At 41.1% G+C, this 17059-nt stretch overlaps 2 protein-coding genes across 3 annotated transcripts in view; one reads left to right on the top strand and one right to left on the bottom strand.

Moving 5' to 3' along the window:
- atg5 (ATG5 autophagy related 5 homolog (S. cerevisiae)) overlaps nt 1-11967 on the bottom strand; it is a 29042-nt gene extending 17075 nt beyond the window's left edge. Inside the window, exons 1-7 of one of the 2 annotated variants that reach the window (XM_041044537.1) lie at nt 11885-11967; nt 11603-11723; nt 10997-11184; nt 10117-10244; nt 8919-8997; nt 8166-8328; nt 4831-4925 (exon numbers count right to left, since the gene is read on the bottom strand). In XM_041044537.1, coding sequence (XP_040900471.1) covers nt 4831-4925; nt 8166-8328; nt 8919-8997; nt 10117-10244; nt 10997-11104 — 573 coding nt within the window. In that variant the 5' untranslated portion in view covers nt 11105-11184; nt 11603-11723; nt 11885-11967. The remainder of the gene's footprint in view (nt 1-4830; nt 4926-8165; nt 8329-8918; nt 8998-10116; nt 10245-10996; nt 11185-11602; nt 11724-11884) is intronic. The other variant, XM_041044538.1, reaches the window with a different exon arrangement.
- Nucleotides 11924-15945, top strand: dctn3 (dynactin 3 (p22)). The gene is made up of 7 exons (XM_041044539.1): nt 11924-12063; nt 13450-13534; nt 13856-13942; nt 14227-14310; nt 14525-14583; nt 14669-14728; nt 14999-15945. The coding sequence occupies exons 1-7, from the start codon at nt 11974-11976 to the stop codon at nt 15083-15085; spliced, it is 552 nt and encodes a 183-aa protein (XP_040900473.1). The 5' UTR covers nt 11924-11973; the 3' UTR covers nt 15086-15945.
- The last annotated feature ends 1114 nt before the right edge of the window (nt 15946-17059 follow it).

The raw sequence follows: 17059 nt of genomic DNA, 5'->3' as shown, positions 1-17059 counted from the left end.
TAGCAGTCTTCATTTTCTCAGAAGTTGAAATGTACACCCGTGGAGGAGAAACTCCATCAAGAGACACTGAATTGAATTCTAAATTATTTATCGCTTAAGTGTTGCTATGCTAGGTTGGCCTGTTGTGCCTCACCACTCAGACATCTCTATATCTCAAAGCTGATCAGAACTTCTCAGCCCTACTGGGCAAACACGCGGATTTGTATTCACCTGTTATTCTAACTTTTTGGCACCATCAACGGTGAGGATGTTCTGATCAAAGTATTGTAAAGCAGCGAGACTGAACTGTCAACTGCAACAACAGTTTAATTTCAGTGAAATTCGGATGTTATTAACTTATCTGTAGGGGGTATTCAGCCATACAGATAAATTTAAATTTATCTGCAGTATATTTGGGTAGAGGCATAAACCTCAGTGTCAGATGAACCAGAACTATTTGCCTGACACTTTGGGAATTCTTACTTTTTAATGCAATACCCAAACAAACCACGGACGTGGAATTAATTGTCAAAATAAACCTCCACCTCACTCTTACAAAACCTCTGTGACTGATCACATTTCTACAAGAAAGCATTACTGTAAATGTGGCAGCATAACAAGCATATCACCTGTTGCCTGTGGCATGATTACGCACAACTGTTTCCAGCATACCCATGTTTTGTAATTGTCTGCATAGTCACCACCTCCCCCTTGTCCAACTCAGCCATTACAAGATATCTGGGAGGCAATAAACCCACATTCTTCGAAGCAGGCTGCTTCTATACAGCACCACAACACAGAGGTGGAGCGCCTGCCCCCGCACTGGGGGTTTGTGAGTAAGTGCTGAGTCACGGTGCGGGAACAGAGAGGTGTACCTGTACAGCAACAATGTAAGTGGTCTTTAGCGGAAGGATAGTAATTTTCACTTTCCACGCAGCGAGACGGTCGGCGCCCTCTGGCCCTTTGAATCACAACCACATGAGTGGTGTCACTGTTGGAACAGGAAGATGCACTAGCAGCCAAACAAGTCCCACCGCTGGCCGGAGCCAAGGGCGCGGCGGGCCGACGCACAAACACACACAATAACGCACAGGCAAAGGGATCAAGTGGAAGCAACTGCCATGACAAAGACAAAAACAAATACATGAAGACACAAACAGAAGCTGTATGTGGTCACATGCAAACACATGTAGAGGAGCACATATGATGAAGACTCACAGAATTACAACAGGTTCATTTTGTTCTTAAAATACTTTCCAGGTATAAACTCTGAGTTTGCATGCTGTGTGTGAAACTGTCAATCTGAGCTCACAAAGATATAAACAAGAATTAATATCTATGATTTATGACAAGTCAAGAAAGGTGGTTAAACTATTTTTAACCTTCAGGACATAAGACAGACATGCAAAACACACCCACACGCATATACAAATGTGTCGTCCATGCCCATGAGGTGTCTTCATCTCCATAAGGAGAGCAGGCCAGACGGAAATGAGCCCTCTGTTATTTGGACTGAGTGTTGTCATTAATTCTGTCTGCATCAAACACAGCACATGTTATTTACACTAAAGACCACAATCTGGCTTTGAAGGACTCTGAGCGTGCCTGTGTGTGTGTGTGTGTGCCTGTGTGTGTGTGTGCGTGTGTGTGTGCGTGTGTGTGTGTGCGTGTGTGTGTGGGAGGGGGGATCTTTCCTCTGTATTAGACAGTCTCCTGTTAAGTCACCGACAGTGACTTCTGAGAACTAAACAGCTTTGTTCTTTTCGGCGTTTCTGCACCGTTTCTACGTCTCCTTTCTTCTTCTCCACGCTGAGTGTCTTCACTGCATTTTGTTGTATTCGTGTCAGGTCTTGTCACAACTCTGGCTGACAAAACGCTGTTTTTTTCTTTTTTAGCAACAACATACAGACCTTGAATTTCTTTCACAGAACTTAAGTTATCTAATTGATTTTAGTCCTTCTTTTTGTTTATTTAATGCAATGTGCTGCTTTATGGGTCCCCTTTTCTTGGTTTTGGCTGTCATTCCTATCAGTAATATTAAGATTGTACCTACTAACTTAAATTTTCAGTTTGAGATGACGTCTCAAAAACAAGAGGCACAATCAGTGAAAGGATTGGACAGGCAGTAACCAACCCACACAATGGGCAAAAGTACCAAAATAAGAACAGAAGAATAAGTAGATCAGATTGAATAAGAACAATCTTTTCACTGATGCTGAAGATAAAAAAATATTCTGTATTGACTCAAGCACATAATCCTGAGTCATACATGTTTAAAGCAAACATTTGGGCAAATCCTAAATTTCTGTGAAGCCTCATGAAGCTGTTTGGACAGTGAAAGCAGTTTCTAAGTGCCACAGAAAAACTGTTGCACAGGTATTTTTAAGTTCATAATGTCAGATGGAGTTTCTACTCTCGTCCAGAGATTCTTTGAAATAATCCAGACTTTACAAGAATTATGCTTCTTTTTTTTTTTTCCTCCAGTGTGTTTGGGAATCACACAGCGAGGCTTTAACAGGTTTTGATGCCTCAATTGTCATGAAACCAGCTCAGCTCATAAATGACCATGGAAACTTTCAATTCAGCCATGAAAAACACTCAAAACTAGAACGGGCTGGGTTTCTCCTACCCGCCAGCACTTAGCATGGTTTAACAGCTGCAACAAGTGCATGTCTGAGAGGGTGGGTCACGTTGGTCGGACTGCATGTTTGAGTCGGCCACTTTAAAGAGTTATGTTTTATTACTAAACACAAGAATGTTTTTGTCGAAGTGTAAAATGGTTTATTTACACGCTGAAGATGTGAAAGTAAAAACAAAAGGCTTTATGAGCTTTCTGAATTTCATGCAAACCAGTCGGCGTCGACAGTGACAGACAGCTGTTCCTCCGCCCTCGCTGTTGTGCAAAGTGTAAATGCAGCCATATGTGGAGACCAGCAGGTCTCATTAAAAACTTTACACATTCAATAATAAATCATCGCAGTGGGAAATTACCAGCAGTCACAGCAGATATCACTACGGAAAAATATGCTTGGTAGGAAAGTTCACTCTAGCAACTAACCATTACGCTGAAGTCCTGTTCTGTTCTTAACATCTACAAATCTCTTTCTGTTTCATAACTTGACACTCCTCAGTCATCTGAAGCCAGATCTATTTTCTGTTCTGTTCACTGTTCCATTTTTTTTTTTACATTATTTTTCCTAACATGTCTTGACAGGCCCTAAAGTTTAATTCTTTTCAGGGCTCGGTGACAGTGAGGGGTCTCTCTGTTTGCTGTGATTTGAGATCAAGGCTAAATGCACGCACATTCAGCCACTAGACTCAAAGCAGACCGTCAACATGTTTTTGTTGCAAAGATCCAGATGTTGTCCAAATCTTTATTTCCTTAACTGTACTGGAAGAGCCTCCTCAGTGTCCAATGACATTAGAAGGACTTTAAATTACGTTTAATTGCACTGTTTCATAAGATGATTCCCTTTAATCTTTTACTTTGAATGAATTTATTCAGTCGATCTGTTTCTTCCAAACCCTGGAAGTTGTCAAATTAATTTTCCACACTTTTGCAGCCTTTCCTGATCTTCGTAGGAACTCCCAACATTTGACTCAAAGCGTGGCACTTTCCCCCGCTGTCTGGCTCGCGGCGTGCTAATGTTTTCCAGGCAAGGATCAGCCGCTTATTCATCCTCTCATATTTCTCTTTCATCCTCCAAAGGAAATTTTCACCTGAGTCAGGATAAAGTTGTAGAAGTTTGGCTGAAACACCCTACATGAGGCCACTTGTCTGCCTACGTCTCCTGATCTTGAAATGAACCCTGAGGCTCGCCAACTGGCTCATGTTGGTTCAGTGGATTTGCACACAAACTGGAGAGAGTCATGGATATCACATGTACGGGAACACGTGAATAACCTCCAAAAAACCCCCAATGACAAGCACATCCTTTATGATTTAGAGACTGATTATTGCATCAGAGGTCACAAAGACACAGAGCAACAGTAAAACAGTGAACTTACAAGCAGCATTCACAAGTAAATACACACACGTAATGTTTCTCGCGCTCTTTCACTTAAACGTTAGGTGTAAATTAAAAGGATGGCACCGGAAAAGCAAGTTTGATTGGTTTTCAAGCCCCAGTGAGGATGTTTATGGCTGCCACTGTGGGTAGACAAATATGCATTTCCCCAGAAAAGAAAAAAAAAACAACATGAACTGCCTCTCAGACACTTACTCATGCTGTTTGAAGACGGGTATTATGTCAGGCATGAATGCACTGTGAACTGTGTTTTTTAGATTACAAACTGAGATAAAACAAAGAGTGTGTTGTTGGTTATTTGGGTGATGAATATGTCAAGAGAAGGTCATAGACTCTTCAGTTATATGAACGATATAAGAATGAACAACTGAAGTGAAATTAGAGATAATACAGGTACATATGCACAATGTGAAAGGCCACCAGGTGAGGAGATGAGATTTAACAACGAGGAGGCAAAATTTCCTCATCGTGGGTCTGAAGCTGAACAGAAATACTATTGCCTGGATTTCTGAGTCGTGTTTACCGACCAACTGCATATTCTGAGTAGAGAATGAAACTGCGAATAATGCGTTTGCAGAGTGAACAATCTTATCAGAGCCATGGTCTGGTTGGAGGTGACTCTGATTGTAAAACAAACATCAGACAGGCTTGGAGGGATTCTTACACAGCCATCTGGCTCCATCTACTGGGCTGAGAAAGAAATTCTCAGCTCTACTCTCAGGCGTCCGGAGACTCAAAATCTGCTGCTCAAACTAAAAACGACGTAGTGAGGCCGTGGTGGACGGGGAAAACAACGTTTTAAAGTTTTATTGATGTGTGTCACCTGGTATATCCTGAAGGGGATGTATCTGAAGCCTCCCTCCTCGGTGGGATATTCCATCAGCTTCCTGTTCATGGCCCAGAACTGGTCAAACTTATCTGCGAGAACACAAAAACACACAGGTCAATAATTGTAAAACATCTCGAGACACGTTATTTTAAGAAAATGTTCATATATAAATGCCCAAAAGAAGTTTCATTTGAGACAGTCATGTCCTTCTAACAGTTTTTTATGTTTATAAAAAAAAGAAAATTGTGAAAACATGTTTATAATTCTCAAAATAACTGGAAATGGTTTCACTGTTGAAACCGACATATTACACTAACAATACTATCTAAACATTTCAGATGAAACCCATCAGCAGTTCACACATCAGTAACCTGGTGTGAACCCTGAGAATAATCAAGCTACAGACGCAAACTCTGGTTTCTCAAAACCAGGATGAGGGACTATCCGCATTTCTTAATATGAAGAACAGAATAACAAGCGCAAACATGCCAATGAAAACACGATTACAGCCAGAATACCAGTGTACATGTAAACATGTACATCCTGACACATCCTCAAAAGAGGACATGGGTGAGCAGCAATACGTTAGAAAGAAGGTTTTAGAAATGAGCTTCAAGGGAATTTCCCCACTTTTGTTCATGTAATGGACAATTAACGACAAGGCAAACACACATTAGAGCACTACTGGCTATTCTGCAGTGCTTATTTAGATTCCTGACACTCTTTCAGGTATATCAACTCGCTTCACGGTCGGCAATGCAATGAAAAATCCAATAGTATGATGTGTTATGGAAAATGGCAGCAGGATAAACTGTGTGTAAAGTGTATGAATGTGCGTGAGACTAGGATCGTCCTTTATCTTTGAAAAACACCAATTTCTGTATACCTCCGCCCTTTCACATGGCCGGGTCCCCTCTAACACTGCAGCCTCAACGTTGGTCTTGCGGTTGAAGGACGGTCTTTCAACATCAGAAATGATTCCACCCTGCATGTGCTGGTTTCAAACCCTCCACCTCCCCTCGCCTCTCGCTTTCACATGGACCTTCTGAAAATATTTTTTGTCTCTCTCCCGGAGGAAAGTTTGAACCATCTCTGTTTCTCTTTCTCTGTTTCTGGTCTCTTTTGGACGTGAAAGTTTTGGTTTAGATAGGGTTTCATCTCTCACTTTCATGTGTTTCACGTTTCAGGTAAGTCCAACTTCTTCTGTTTGGATTCGTTTATAAGGATCATCTGTTTCTTTAATGTAGTTAGAAACGGTTTCAGTGAAAAAGGGAATGAAACACACCTTGAACTTCTTAAAAACAGTTCATTGCATCATGTTAGTCTCTGTCTCCTGAATGAAATTCTTCTCTGCTTTTTTCTTGTATTAAAATGTGATATCTCTGTTTCTCTCACTATTACTTTCATGGGAAAGTGGAAGAGAGATAAGCAGGTGAAGTTTTGTATGTTTGAGGCCCTTGGGTTTTTCTGCAAACCTGTTCAAAACATTCTCAGTGCCACACGCACAGTGCACAGTTTTAACCGTTACATGACAGTAGAGTACTAAGGAAATAATGGCCCACGCTCCCCGTACCGGACAGTACCGGCGACTATTTGCATTTTTTGAAGGCGGTAGTTAATTTGCCTGATGGGCTGCCACTGTTGTTCTCTGTGAGTGCAAAGCTTCCTCCATCTGTTTCACATTTGAAGCCTTTCAACAGTTCAGAGGGTACAATCGATTTATTTTCCTGCCAACTTTGTTGAGAAATATCCTCAAGTGGCAAAAAAGAACTGAATACATGCAAAAAAAAAAAAAAAAGTATAGTACAAATATTGTTTTCTGTGTTTATTTGAGAACCAGCAGTATATTATATTACTGCACTGTATTCATTATTAAAGATTTCTATTTTATGATTTACTGAAGAAGTGAAATTACAGATAGTACTGGTATTATCGGGCAGGAGCAGGTGCAGGTACAAACTCCACCAACATGAACCAACAGTAATGAACGGTATGAAAATCATCTCCCACAGCAGCAAATGCACCGTTTTCAGTGTTTCACCACACGGTACTCATTCATGTACGAGTGCATTTGACATTATAATAAAAATACATTGTCTGTTGCATGGATCAATCATAAAGCAGGGCTTAGGCTTCAGAATAAAAGATACTTTAGTTCATTGTATATTTTATTAAGCCCTGCATATATATCATTATATATTTGATATATTTAGTTATATGTTTATAAATAAAGCTGAAATAATCACTTGTTCAATTCACAAAAAATTAACAAATTATTTTAAAAATAACAAATCTTTGCAGGTTCCAGCTTCTCATGTGTTTTCTTCCATTTTATCTGTTTGGATTGCAGTGTTTCCCCTACCATTATATTAGGGGGGCGCGCACACACAGGTGAGCACACTCCCACCAGCGGACAGAGAGCGCGCGTCGGAAAATATGTGGCGTCAACTGCCTGAAAAGCCCCCGCCAACTCTGCCAACCTAATCAAAAAAGATTATCAGGCAACGAAAACAAACATTAGACGCGGCCCTGTTTATAAGATGATTTGATGATGACAGAAGACAGAGGCAGAAGAAAGTTATTGGCTGCTAATAAGAGCTAATTTAAAAGGGCTGCCACAGTTACAGATTTAAAAAAAGAAGGTGACTTCTTACTCACTGCCTCAGGGGGGAAGCTACATGACTGGTGGTCAAAGTGTTTATTGTTGCCTTGTTTGATCGTCTTGACCTGCAGGGATCTGAGGAATCTCACGCCACGTGTTGGGTTTTTGCTTTTGAACGAAGAGCACAAGCCCCAAACTTAGGAATCTGTCCCATCTGCCCCGGCACCTACTCCCACATTACCAGCTTCCAGTGCATCAGCCTCACCGCACTAGCTTCACCCACGCAAAAACCACAATCAAAACCATTGACTATTAAGAAATCAAACTGTCTGGGCAGATGGGCAGAAACACATCTGGGAAGCTTGTGGGCGTTGCTGCTGCGATCAGCCTACAGAGAGGTTTGTACAAGTGTGTGTGCGTCCGTGCGTGGAAGAACATCAGCAAATTCTATCTGGGTGCATTCTTTGTGTCTGTGAAAACACCACTCTGACAAATGAGTTAATCTCTTGAAAACAATTATAAAAATATGTTTGTGTGTGCTGGAACTGAGGTGTGTGCATCTGATTGTTAATGAGTGACTGTATGATTGTGTCACTTCCCCAGCAGGTGCTTGTGGTCTGCCTTCCTTGAATCGCGTGCGTGTCTGTGTCTGCCCTCCTCATCTTTCAGCACGCACAGCTGCTTGCAGAAATGTGTGCATGTGTTTGTGTTTGTGTGTGCGTCTCACCATTCTGCAGTCCCATCCACAGCTGTTTGTGGTCTTTCTTCTGCATGTCATTAACGACTTGGCTCTTGTGCTTGAGGGCGTCGGCCTCCTTGATGCTGGACATGAAGTGAGCCTCGATCACTGAGTTGGACGGGCAGTGGAGCAGGTCAAGGTCTGGAAAATTCTGACACACATTCACCAGGCTAACGTTTTATTTAAAGCTGCATTATTGTTTTTTGTTTTTTACCAGTAAGTGGCAGAGGAACTCCGTAACAAGCTGGCAAACATATTATCGAACAATTTCCAGTTACACATCCAATATTTGTGGCTGTTTAGCTGCTAAATCTTCCACTTCCTTCACCAGTTAGTTGAAATTTGACTGTCTGCTGTTTGGTGCTGGCCAGATACTGTACGGTGGGTTTAATCAGAGCATGTTTGATGAAAACAGTTGCCTGGTGCTGCTGGAAACAGGATTAATGAGAGAGCAGAGACTGAACCACACAGGAAATGTACCATAAAACTACACCAATAAGCTAAAAGAGGCTAAAAGACTCCCTTGAACCACAGACTGGTGATAATTACCTGTGGCTTCATCCCGTTTCACATTACATGCATCATTTGATTAACTGTTTATATAAAAATATTCACAAATGGAGCTTTATTCTATTTAGAAAACAACAACACAAAATGTACACAGAATTTACTGATAAGATACAAAGTGAAATACATTATTGTGGATGCTGTACATGCACACACACTCTGACTGGCTCTTACCTTAAAGTGCACAGTGATACTCCAGGGTAAGACAGTGTTGGAGGCATGGAGGTCAAAAAGAACTCCAATTGGATAGTGCCTGCAACCACGAAACACAAAAAGGAAATAATGTTTCCAACATCACATCACAGAATCACATCACTTAAACCTGTTAATAAGTGATTTAAAAACACAGATGATTTTATTCTAACAGGCTGCTTTTTAGGCTTGTTGTGACCAAACCTATTGTTAGAATAAAAGGTCTTAAAATAATTTATCATTTTATCTGTATCTGTATTTGTACATATGAAGTGCCAGCGAACAGAACCGGTGTCAGTTTTTCATTTGCTTCTGATGTTGTTTGGTCCGGCTGTCTATGGATGCAGTGTGTGAACCTCAGGAAACGGTTTATGTTCTGCTCCGAAGTTTCTATTTGTCACTTCCTGTGTTTAGAATAGGGTGGATCTGTCATGTTACAGTCAGCTAGGATTAGATCACTTAATTACAGCCTCAAATCAGAGGAGTGTATTTCTAAAGCGAGTCTAATGGTCAGTCACACACACACTGACCATGGTAGTCATGTAGTTCTAGTTCCCGGGTCAAAAAGCCAAACTGTACCAAATCTGTAAAAACTAATGGCACACCCACACCGCAGGTTACCAAACTCTAAACTCATCACTTTTACTTTTACGTTTACAATGAATTATAAATTCACAGTGAGAAAAGAAAAGCAACAGAATGTCACATTTGCAAGCAAATATTTGGGTTTTTATTTTCCACATGATAACAAATAATTAAATAAACATCAGCACTGACATCTGTTCATTTTCTCCATTGCGTTTTACTGGAATTACTGAGACTGTGATGCCACTGTGAAGTCGGTTCTTTGTTGTCTGTGGCAATACTGACACCTAGTGGCTGAACTTTGAGCCTGCAGTCTTTCACAGGGGCAGATAAGAACCAAGGCGACTGTGGTTAATATGAACTGAGGCTTCTCTGCAGGCTGTGAATGAACTGACTCATAGTAACTTCTCTCTAGAGTTGTGGGTGGTGTGAATACACTGTGAAAGGCATTTTTTGGAAACAGTGGATGTTTACACACATACATTCACAAATCTCAAAATCCACCAGTGTACAAACTCATAATGATACTCACCCACACCCAACCTTCTTAACCCAGGACTAATAAAACCACTTCACCTAACATTCATTCTCTCACCATTTAAGTGGTGTTCCTTCATACTCGAACCACATCTCCTCCACGTCCTCGGCCTTCATCACTTTGAGGAAGTGTTTTTTCACCTTGTCTGTCACCAGAGTCAGGTAGCTCACCCTGGGTAACAGCAGCTGGGAGAGCCAAGAGCAGGAAGACACACATTATTAAAACAGTACAGTCTGTTACTGTGTGCTGGCATCGGGGACTAAGATTAGAGTGAGTCTGAGACTGCATTCTTTTTAAGATTTGTTTTTTCAGCACAGGTGGATATTGTATGGGTTATGGCACGGAGCAGTATGTCTTAGGTGAAAAGCCCCTTTCTCTTCAAACAACTAATCAGTCAATATGAGCAGCAACCTGACTGGCAAAAGGTCTACACGGAAAGCATTAGAGTGATAAATTAATGAACATCACTAAAAACATTTCTGTTATCTATCATTTATTATTCATAAACAATCCCAAAGACTCCAAGTCATAGTCAAACTCTGATCCCCCCCACCATCACCACCTCTTGTTGTTGTTTTACAGAAGAATAAATCACTCCCTCCTTCTTCACCATGTTGACCATCTCCAACAAGTACAAGCTTAACAGCATCACACTCCCCACACCCAGAATCTCCCTCTGGGACAATAAAGACTGTCTATCTATCTGTTATACATACTTAGTAGGAGTAACTTTTCAGCTGCATGCATCCAGCATGATGAAGAATGTAGGATACAGCATTTTGTGTTTTCCTAAACAGGAAGTTACCTGGTGTGCCTTTTAATTCATTCTAACATAAAGATTTCAAATAAAGAGCTATAAGCTCTTAGAGGTTAGTCTCAGCACCAGTCAGGCCTCATGTTATGAGGCCATATGCAGTCAGAAAGGAACTGTACTTACATAGTAGGGCTCGGCCTCTCTCTCAGTAACCTCATCCTGGTTCAAAGTGAAACAGGTGGGGATCCGGCCGAACCAAACGTCTCTCAACACGTCCTTGTCATCTGCCATGCTGCTTCTGCTCCCAGTGGCACATAAAGAAGTAATCCCCCAGACACAAGCCCCGAAGTCCAAAGGCAGACACCTTCCTGCTGTCAGCAACACAGCACAGCAAACAGGGAAGCATTAGTGAAACTTTGGGCAACACAAAACCACAATGAAGTAGCCAGTGCAACACAAGCTAGTACCACCTTGAAGTAAATAATGTTAGCTAAGGCAGGCATGTCCCTATGTCGGCGGGGCAGTTATTACTAAGTAATAAACCAGTAGAAGGCAGTGACTCATCTGCTGGACTTCAAAACTAACTCCAAGCCTCTGAAACTACGCAGCTGCACAGCTAAAACTGACGTTAGCTTGGAGGCTATGTAAGCTAACTTAGCCAGTGGAATCACCAAAGAATTGTTTACAGTAAACAAATGGGCCCGCTCCCTGTGTATTGGCATTATTGTCCGCAAACAGCTATTCACTGTGTGCGAGGAAGAGACGGTGATATGAGCGGGAAAACCTTACTTTCTGTCGATGTTTGGCACTCTGCTTGGATGGAAGAAGGGCCGTAACTGCCGATGCTGTCATTCCCCTGCTGTCACCGGAAAAACAGCTGAAAGCCCCGTTCACCGTAAAACAGCGACACCTAGCAACAGCGCGAGAAACATTTTTAAACATTACTGATACGTATTTATTTAGGCAAACTTTTATTTTAAAAGCATATGTTAATTGTATTTTTAAAAATCTACAGGTTATACATTATCTTAAAAAAACTAAATGTTTTTAAACCAAGTGCGCACAGCATACGTCATCATACGCGACGTCTCTCGAGCAGTCCGGATACGAGGAGGCTGTTTGTTTTTCAGTGGCAGAGTCAAGAGTAGATTTTTTTAAAAATGGAGACGGATAACCTGGAAATGCGTCTTCAGGCGCTGGAGAGTCGTATATACGGCGAGAGAAGAAACAAAAGTGGAAAACCCGTGAAGGTTTGCTTAGAATAACCCTTTTTTCTGATGAGTGGGGGGCTTGCAAAGAAGCTAGCTAGCTAGCCTAGCAGAGCTAGCTAGCTAGCCTAGAAGAGCTAACTGCTAGCTCTGTCACCGGCAATGAGTGGACGCCCTTTTTATTCCATACACACTAGCCGCCCAGTGACTCAGTACACTTTTATTAGATGCTGTGACAACATTTCATGTCGAAGTAACAACTGTAATGGGCTCATTAGCCGGCTGGACCGCAGCTAGGTCAGCTATTCGGTTTCCGTAGTTGTCAGTAATGAGACCGTATCGGTGCCGTTGTGTGTTTCAGCCTCTCTGTAATCAAATGTGGGTCTGGTTTCGTGTCGCTGCTATCTGTAGTCATCCAAAAGTGTTTTTCACTTCTGAGTGCGTTGTTTTTGTAATAAAAAGAAGCGATACGCACATTTAGTTGCCAACAAATTGATATTTTATTGATTGTTGAACTAATTCAAGCGAAACATTTTCTATTTCAGCTTCTCAAATGTTAAGATTTGCTGCTTTTCGTGTATCACTTGATTATCTACGGGATTTAATGTGTTGGTTTAATTTAACAAAAAAATTAGTTACCCACTCTGGATTTTGGAAACCTGTGATGGATATTTTTCTTTATCTATTTATAGACGTAGTATAGACAGAGGGAAATCCCTTGTTGAACATAAAGTAGTAAAATAGATGTGATGGCCCTGTAGGCAGTGGTGCTCCTGTAAAGTAAAGGCACAGATTTGGTTAATTGTGTTTTATTAATATCTAAAGCAAGTTTTGCATCTCAGAAATTCATTGAAGTCACTGGTTTCCACGAATTTAGAAAAACACCATTTTCAACCTGCAGTTCTGCTTTAATCATAGTCAGTGTACATATTTTTAACAGATGGATTCCTGAGCCACTGAGTGGGGCGTCTCATCAGAGCATCATATGATGAGAAAAACACTTTTAGCTTACAGAGGGGCATTGAAGTGGATTTGCTGTGTGGTAGATGTAATTCCAGAGATAGGACAATGTGCCACACTGTTCTGCTTAAGTAGTGTTTTTTCTGTTTCTGAAAACTGACTGAAATTAGGTTTAAATTACAAGCATAAATGAGTTGTTAACAAAAAAAAAACATGTTCATTTCAGTTGTGCTCAGAAGTACGCACAGGCAAATAGCCATTTTTGTCGAGCATCCTGCAAATGTTCCCTTGAGGGTAATAACCCCTGAGTCCTCAAGGGCATAACGCTGACAATCAAAGAAGAAAGTGCAGAAATTAAAAATGCACAATAAGGCTACTCTATTACAGTAATGAAATGAATACTAATGACTTTTCTGTATCCTTCGTATTCATCAACATTAAATCTAATCAGTGTCCTCTGTCTTGCAGTGTGCAGAGTCTTTGGCCAGGATTCAGGCAGGTCTGACCAACACAGCCAACAAGAGAGAACGAGTAAAGATCCTGCATAAGAAGAGTGAGTCGCACGCTGCCCAGATAACCACAGTCACATCAAAGTGCTTAGTGTAACTGTACAAATTTATCAAGTTACTGAAAACGGTTTAATTTCACAATGGTACAGTTATTCATGTGTAGTGTAACACTAAATATCTACAATGTTGAAATATATTACAAGCTGATTTCATTCAGGTTGCCCGCTGAACATTAAAATGTCAAAATGCTGACACACGATGCCAGAAGTGCTCCACAGTGCAGGAAGTTATGTGTAGTCAGATCTTAGACCGAGTTTGGTCATTACTTGATCATATGTATTGCTGCTGTGGTTGTATGTTTGCAGTTGAGGACCTTCTGAAGTATCTGGACCCCCAGTTCACCGACCACATCACCGTACCAGACGCCATGAAGCTGGAGTTCATCCTCGCTGGTAAGAAGTAGGAGGAACCTGGGATAGATGAATAAAATTAAAAACACCTGTTTAAAGCTACAGTCAGATTTGTCTCTAAGAGATTGTTTATTGTAAACATTTATTATTTATTCTATATGGTGGTAAATAGTATTTCTAATGTTTAATGCCAGTTCAGTTTTGGGACATTGTATAACACAGCAGTTATCAGACAAACAAGCAACTTTGTGTTGTAGGAGACTAAACGAGCAATTTCCATGTGATTTAATACTCACTGTGATACTGTCGTGTGTTTGTGTGCACAGAGGAGGACTTTCTGCTTTCCCAGGCTGCTTTGCTGGAACAGGTCAGCAGCCTGCAGCCACTGTTGGACAGCACCCACATCAGAGGTGAGCTTCACCCGACAGGACACCGTGCAAATCAGGCACAAAGGAACATCTGCTCCTTCGTTCATTTTAGGAATTACTAAATGTTTCTTGTCAGCAGCTACTGCTTTTTTTTTTTGTTTCTTAAACAGCCATGATGCCATTAATATCATGTAGCAGGTATACAGCAGTGTTTACTCCATCAGGCATGTGTTACCTGTGTCTCTGTTGTTCACAGATGTACCAGAACACGCCACCAAGTTGCAGCGCCTGTCACAGATTCACATCAAACAGCAGGTAACCAAACTCGTTCTCTCCCTCTCTGTCTCTTTGTGTTTCTCTCTCTCTTTTTATCTGTTGACTCTTCCACGTTCTTTTACAGGACCAAACTGAAGCTCAGTCCCAGGAAGTGAAGAAGCTTTTTGAGGAATACAACAAAATGGTACGGCTGATGATACTTAAATGCTTGAATAACCAGTTTTGCAGTGAACCATTCTGCCTCTTCTGTTGTAAAACTGCTTTGTCTGGGAAACCTGTGAACTGCTGAAATACTGGATCCACCAGCCTGCCCCTGTCTCACTGACCTCTTTGTAAAATAAACTGTAAAAGAAAGAAAGCTCCACCCACTAACAATTTCAATTTCCCTTAGGGGATCAATAAAGTCTGTCTATCTATCTGTCTAACCATCTAACCCTTGGAATCTGATTGGCAGATGTTCCTGCTCTCCAAGCAGTTCACTCAGTGGGACGAAATCCTGAGGAAGATGGAGGAGGCCAAGGGCATCCGGCCTGTGGAGTAGTTGCTGTTAACACACACTTCTGATGAGGATGGTGACAATAAAGAAGACTGCACTTTGGTGGGAGCTTTAGACCAGACAAGTGTTCCACACATGGTTTGTTCTTCCCCAAGAATTCAGAACAAAATGAGACAAAAGGATTCCAACATTACACTGTTTTGTTTTTAACTGTTCATCGATTCGCCACCAGAATTTAATTGAATCTGGTGAAATAACTTTGATATGATGTTGGTTTTAGAATATTCTCCATCCCAAACAAATGATTTCACTTAAAACACAATTGTTTCAAATGAAAAATCTGGGGGTTTAATATAAGTTCAGATGTTTTGTAAAACTGTATTTTTTGCATCAGTGGAGAAAAATGTAGCCCTCATAACTAACGAGTCATTCCTCTGTTAAGCGTACCTGCATGTGTGGACCTACCAGGTAAACTGGCACTAGGTGATGTACCACTCACACAGACCCAGTTGTACAGTGAAACTGGAATGTAAGGAGCGGCATAAACATAAAATGTAGAGGAACTCAGTCGCACATGAGTCTTCAGTCACCTGAAGGAACTCACTCCCATCATGTGATGTGTGGCTCAGACAGGCGCTAAGATGCTGTTGTTATTTATTTTCAGGCTACAGAGCTTTTTTTATGCTCGTGTATTGACTTTGCTTGTAATGCATTCCAACACTTCTTTTCTACAGCAAGACTTGTCCTGTCCATCACTTATTCACTGACACACATCCATATTTCCATATCCTCTTCAAGGCTTTAGTTTTTGCCTTCTGACAAGCTGAGTTGCAGAAACATAGCTCCACAGTAGCTTCACATAAATGTAACATGCTATTACTAATAAAGTGCACTGTGCACAGGTATGAAAGGAAGATGTGAATAAATGAGTGATCAACATAATGAATGTAGATGCTACCTAACAGGACATGAGTGTGTCACTAAATTGGTTAAACAGAATGCAGTGAACCACGCTGAGGCCTTCATGGTCACCCGATCTCAACCCAACTGAATCCCTTGATTTTGGATTGACATGTTTGGGAGCACTCTACACCACTGTCACGAGGGATTCAGTTTTAGAAGAATAGTGTTCATCCCTCCAGTAAAGTTTCACAGATTTGAAGAGTCTGTGCCAGGGGTCTCTGAAGTTGCCATGAGGCTCACTAAGCTCACTCAGATACTTTGCGTCGGATTTCCCTTTAATTTGAATCATCTGTATATATAATTTTCATAATATTATCAGGGACAACAGAAGACATTCCATTCTTGCTCAGTATTTTATTTTAAATAAGAACATGCCACTTGAAGAAAGATCACAACAAGAGAGCAACACAGCCAGGCAGGCTGGATTGGTACTTCTTAACGAGCGTTTGGACATTTGTCCATGCACTTTTCTTCAAGTTCTGCATTTTCTACCATCTTCTTCACCAGCTCTTTCAATTCAGGGCAACCTGCAGGTTCCCTGCAAAAACGCTGCGCGGACGTTCCCGGCTAAAACAAAACAAATTAAATACAGTTAAATATGTACACTGGGTCAGCAAAAAAGTATAGCATGCACCAGCCTTATCTTTTAAGTCTTTAAGTAATCTGGAATCTAAAACCATTGTTATAATGTGCCGTACTTTATAGGCCAGATAGTTGTAAACATGGAATGGTGTTAAATGCTCCACATACCTGCAGTGAGACTGTCTCTCCATAGCGTACATAGGTAGCAAGGTGTTCACAGTTGTTTGTCGAGACACTATAAGCTCCACAATTTCCATGTTTTTCCTCGATGCGATGAGTTATCTTTACATCTTCTTTATCTTTCGTCTCCCTTACAAAGTACTTGTCTAAGTAATTGTCTTTGGTGCCTTTGCCTTCGACGTCTTTGCCTTCGACGTCTTTGAGGACACCAAATTTGCAGTCAGTTTTTCCCAAAATTTTACCTGCCATGATGGTGAGAATAGACTTAATACTGCATATAAATTTGATAAGAAA

Source organism: Toxotes jaculatrix, chromosome 8, assembly GCF_017976425.1.
Source record: "Toxotes jaculatrix isolate fToxJac2 chromosome 8, fToxJac2.pri, whole genome shotgun sequence".
NCBI lineage: Eukaryota > Metazoa > Chordata > Actinopteri > Toxotidae > Toxotes > Toxotes jaculatrix.
Note: the sequence above shows the minus strand (reverse complement) of the source record. Positions and strands in the feature narration are given on the sequence as shown.

What these genes read in the sequence shown, in the direction of transcription:
- dctn3 (XM_041044539.1), top strand. Translation starts at nt 11,974, where the DNA reads ATGGAGACGGATAACCTGGAAATGCGTCTTCAGGCGCTGGAGAGTCGT. An exon ending in GGACAGCACCCACATCAGAG is followed by an intron (nt 14,311 to 14,524) that starts GTGAGCTTCACC and finishes TGTTGTTCACAG; the next exon opens with ATGTACCAGAACACGCCACC. An exon ending in AGATTCACATCAAACAGCAG is followed by an intron (nt 14,584 to 14,668) that starts GTAACCAAACTC and finishes GTTCTTTTACAG; the next exon opens with GACCAAACTGAAGCTCAGTC.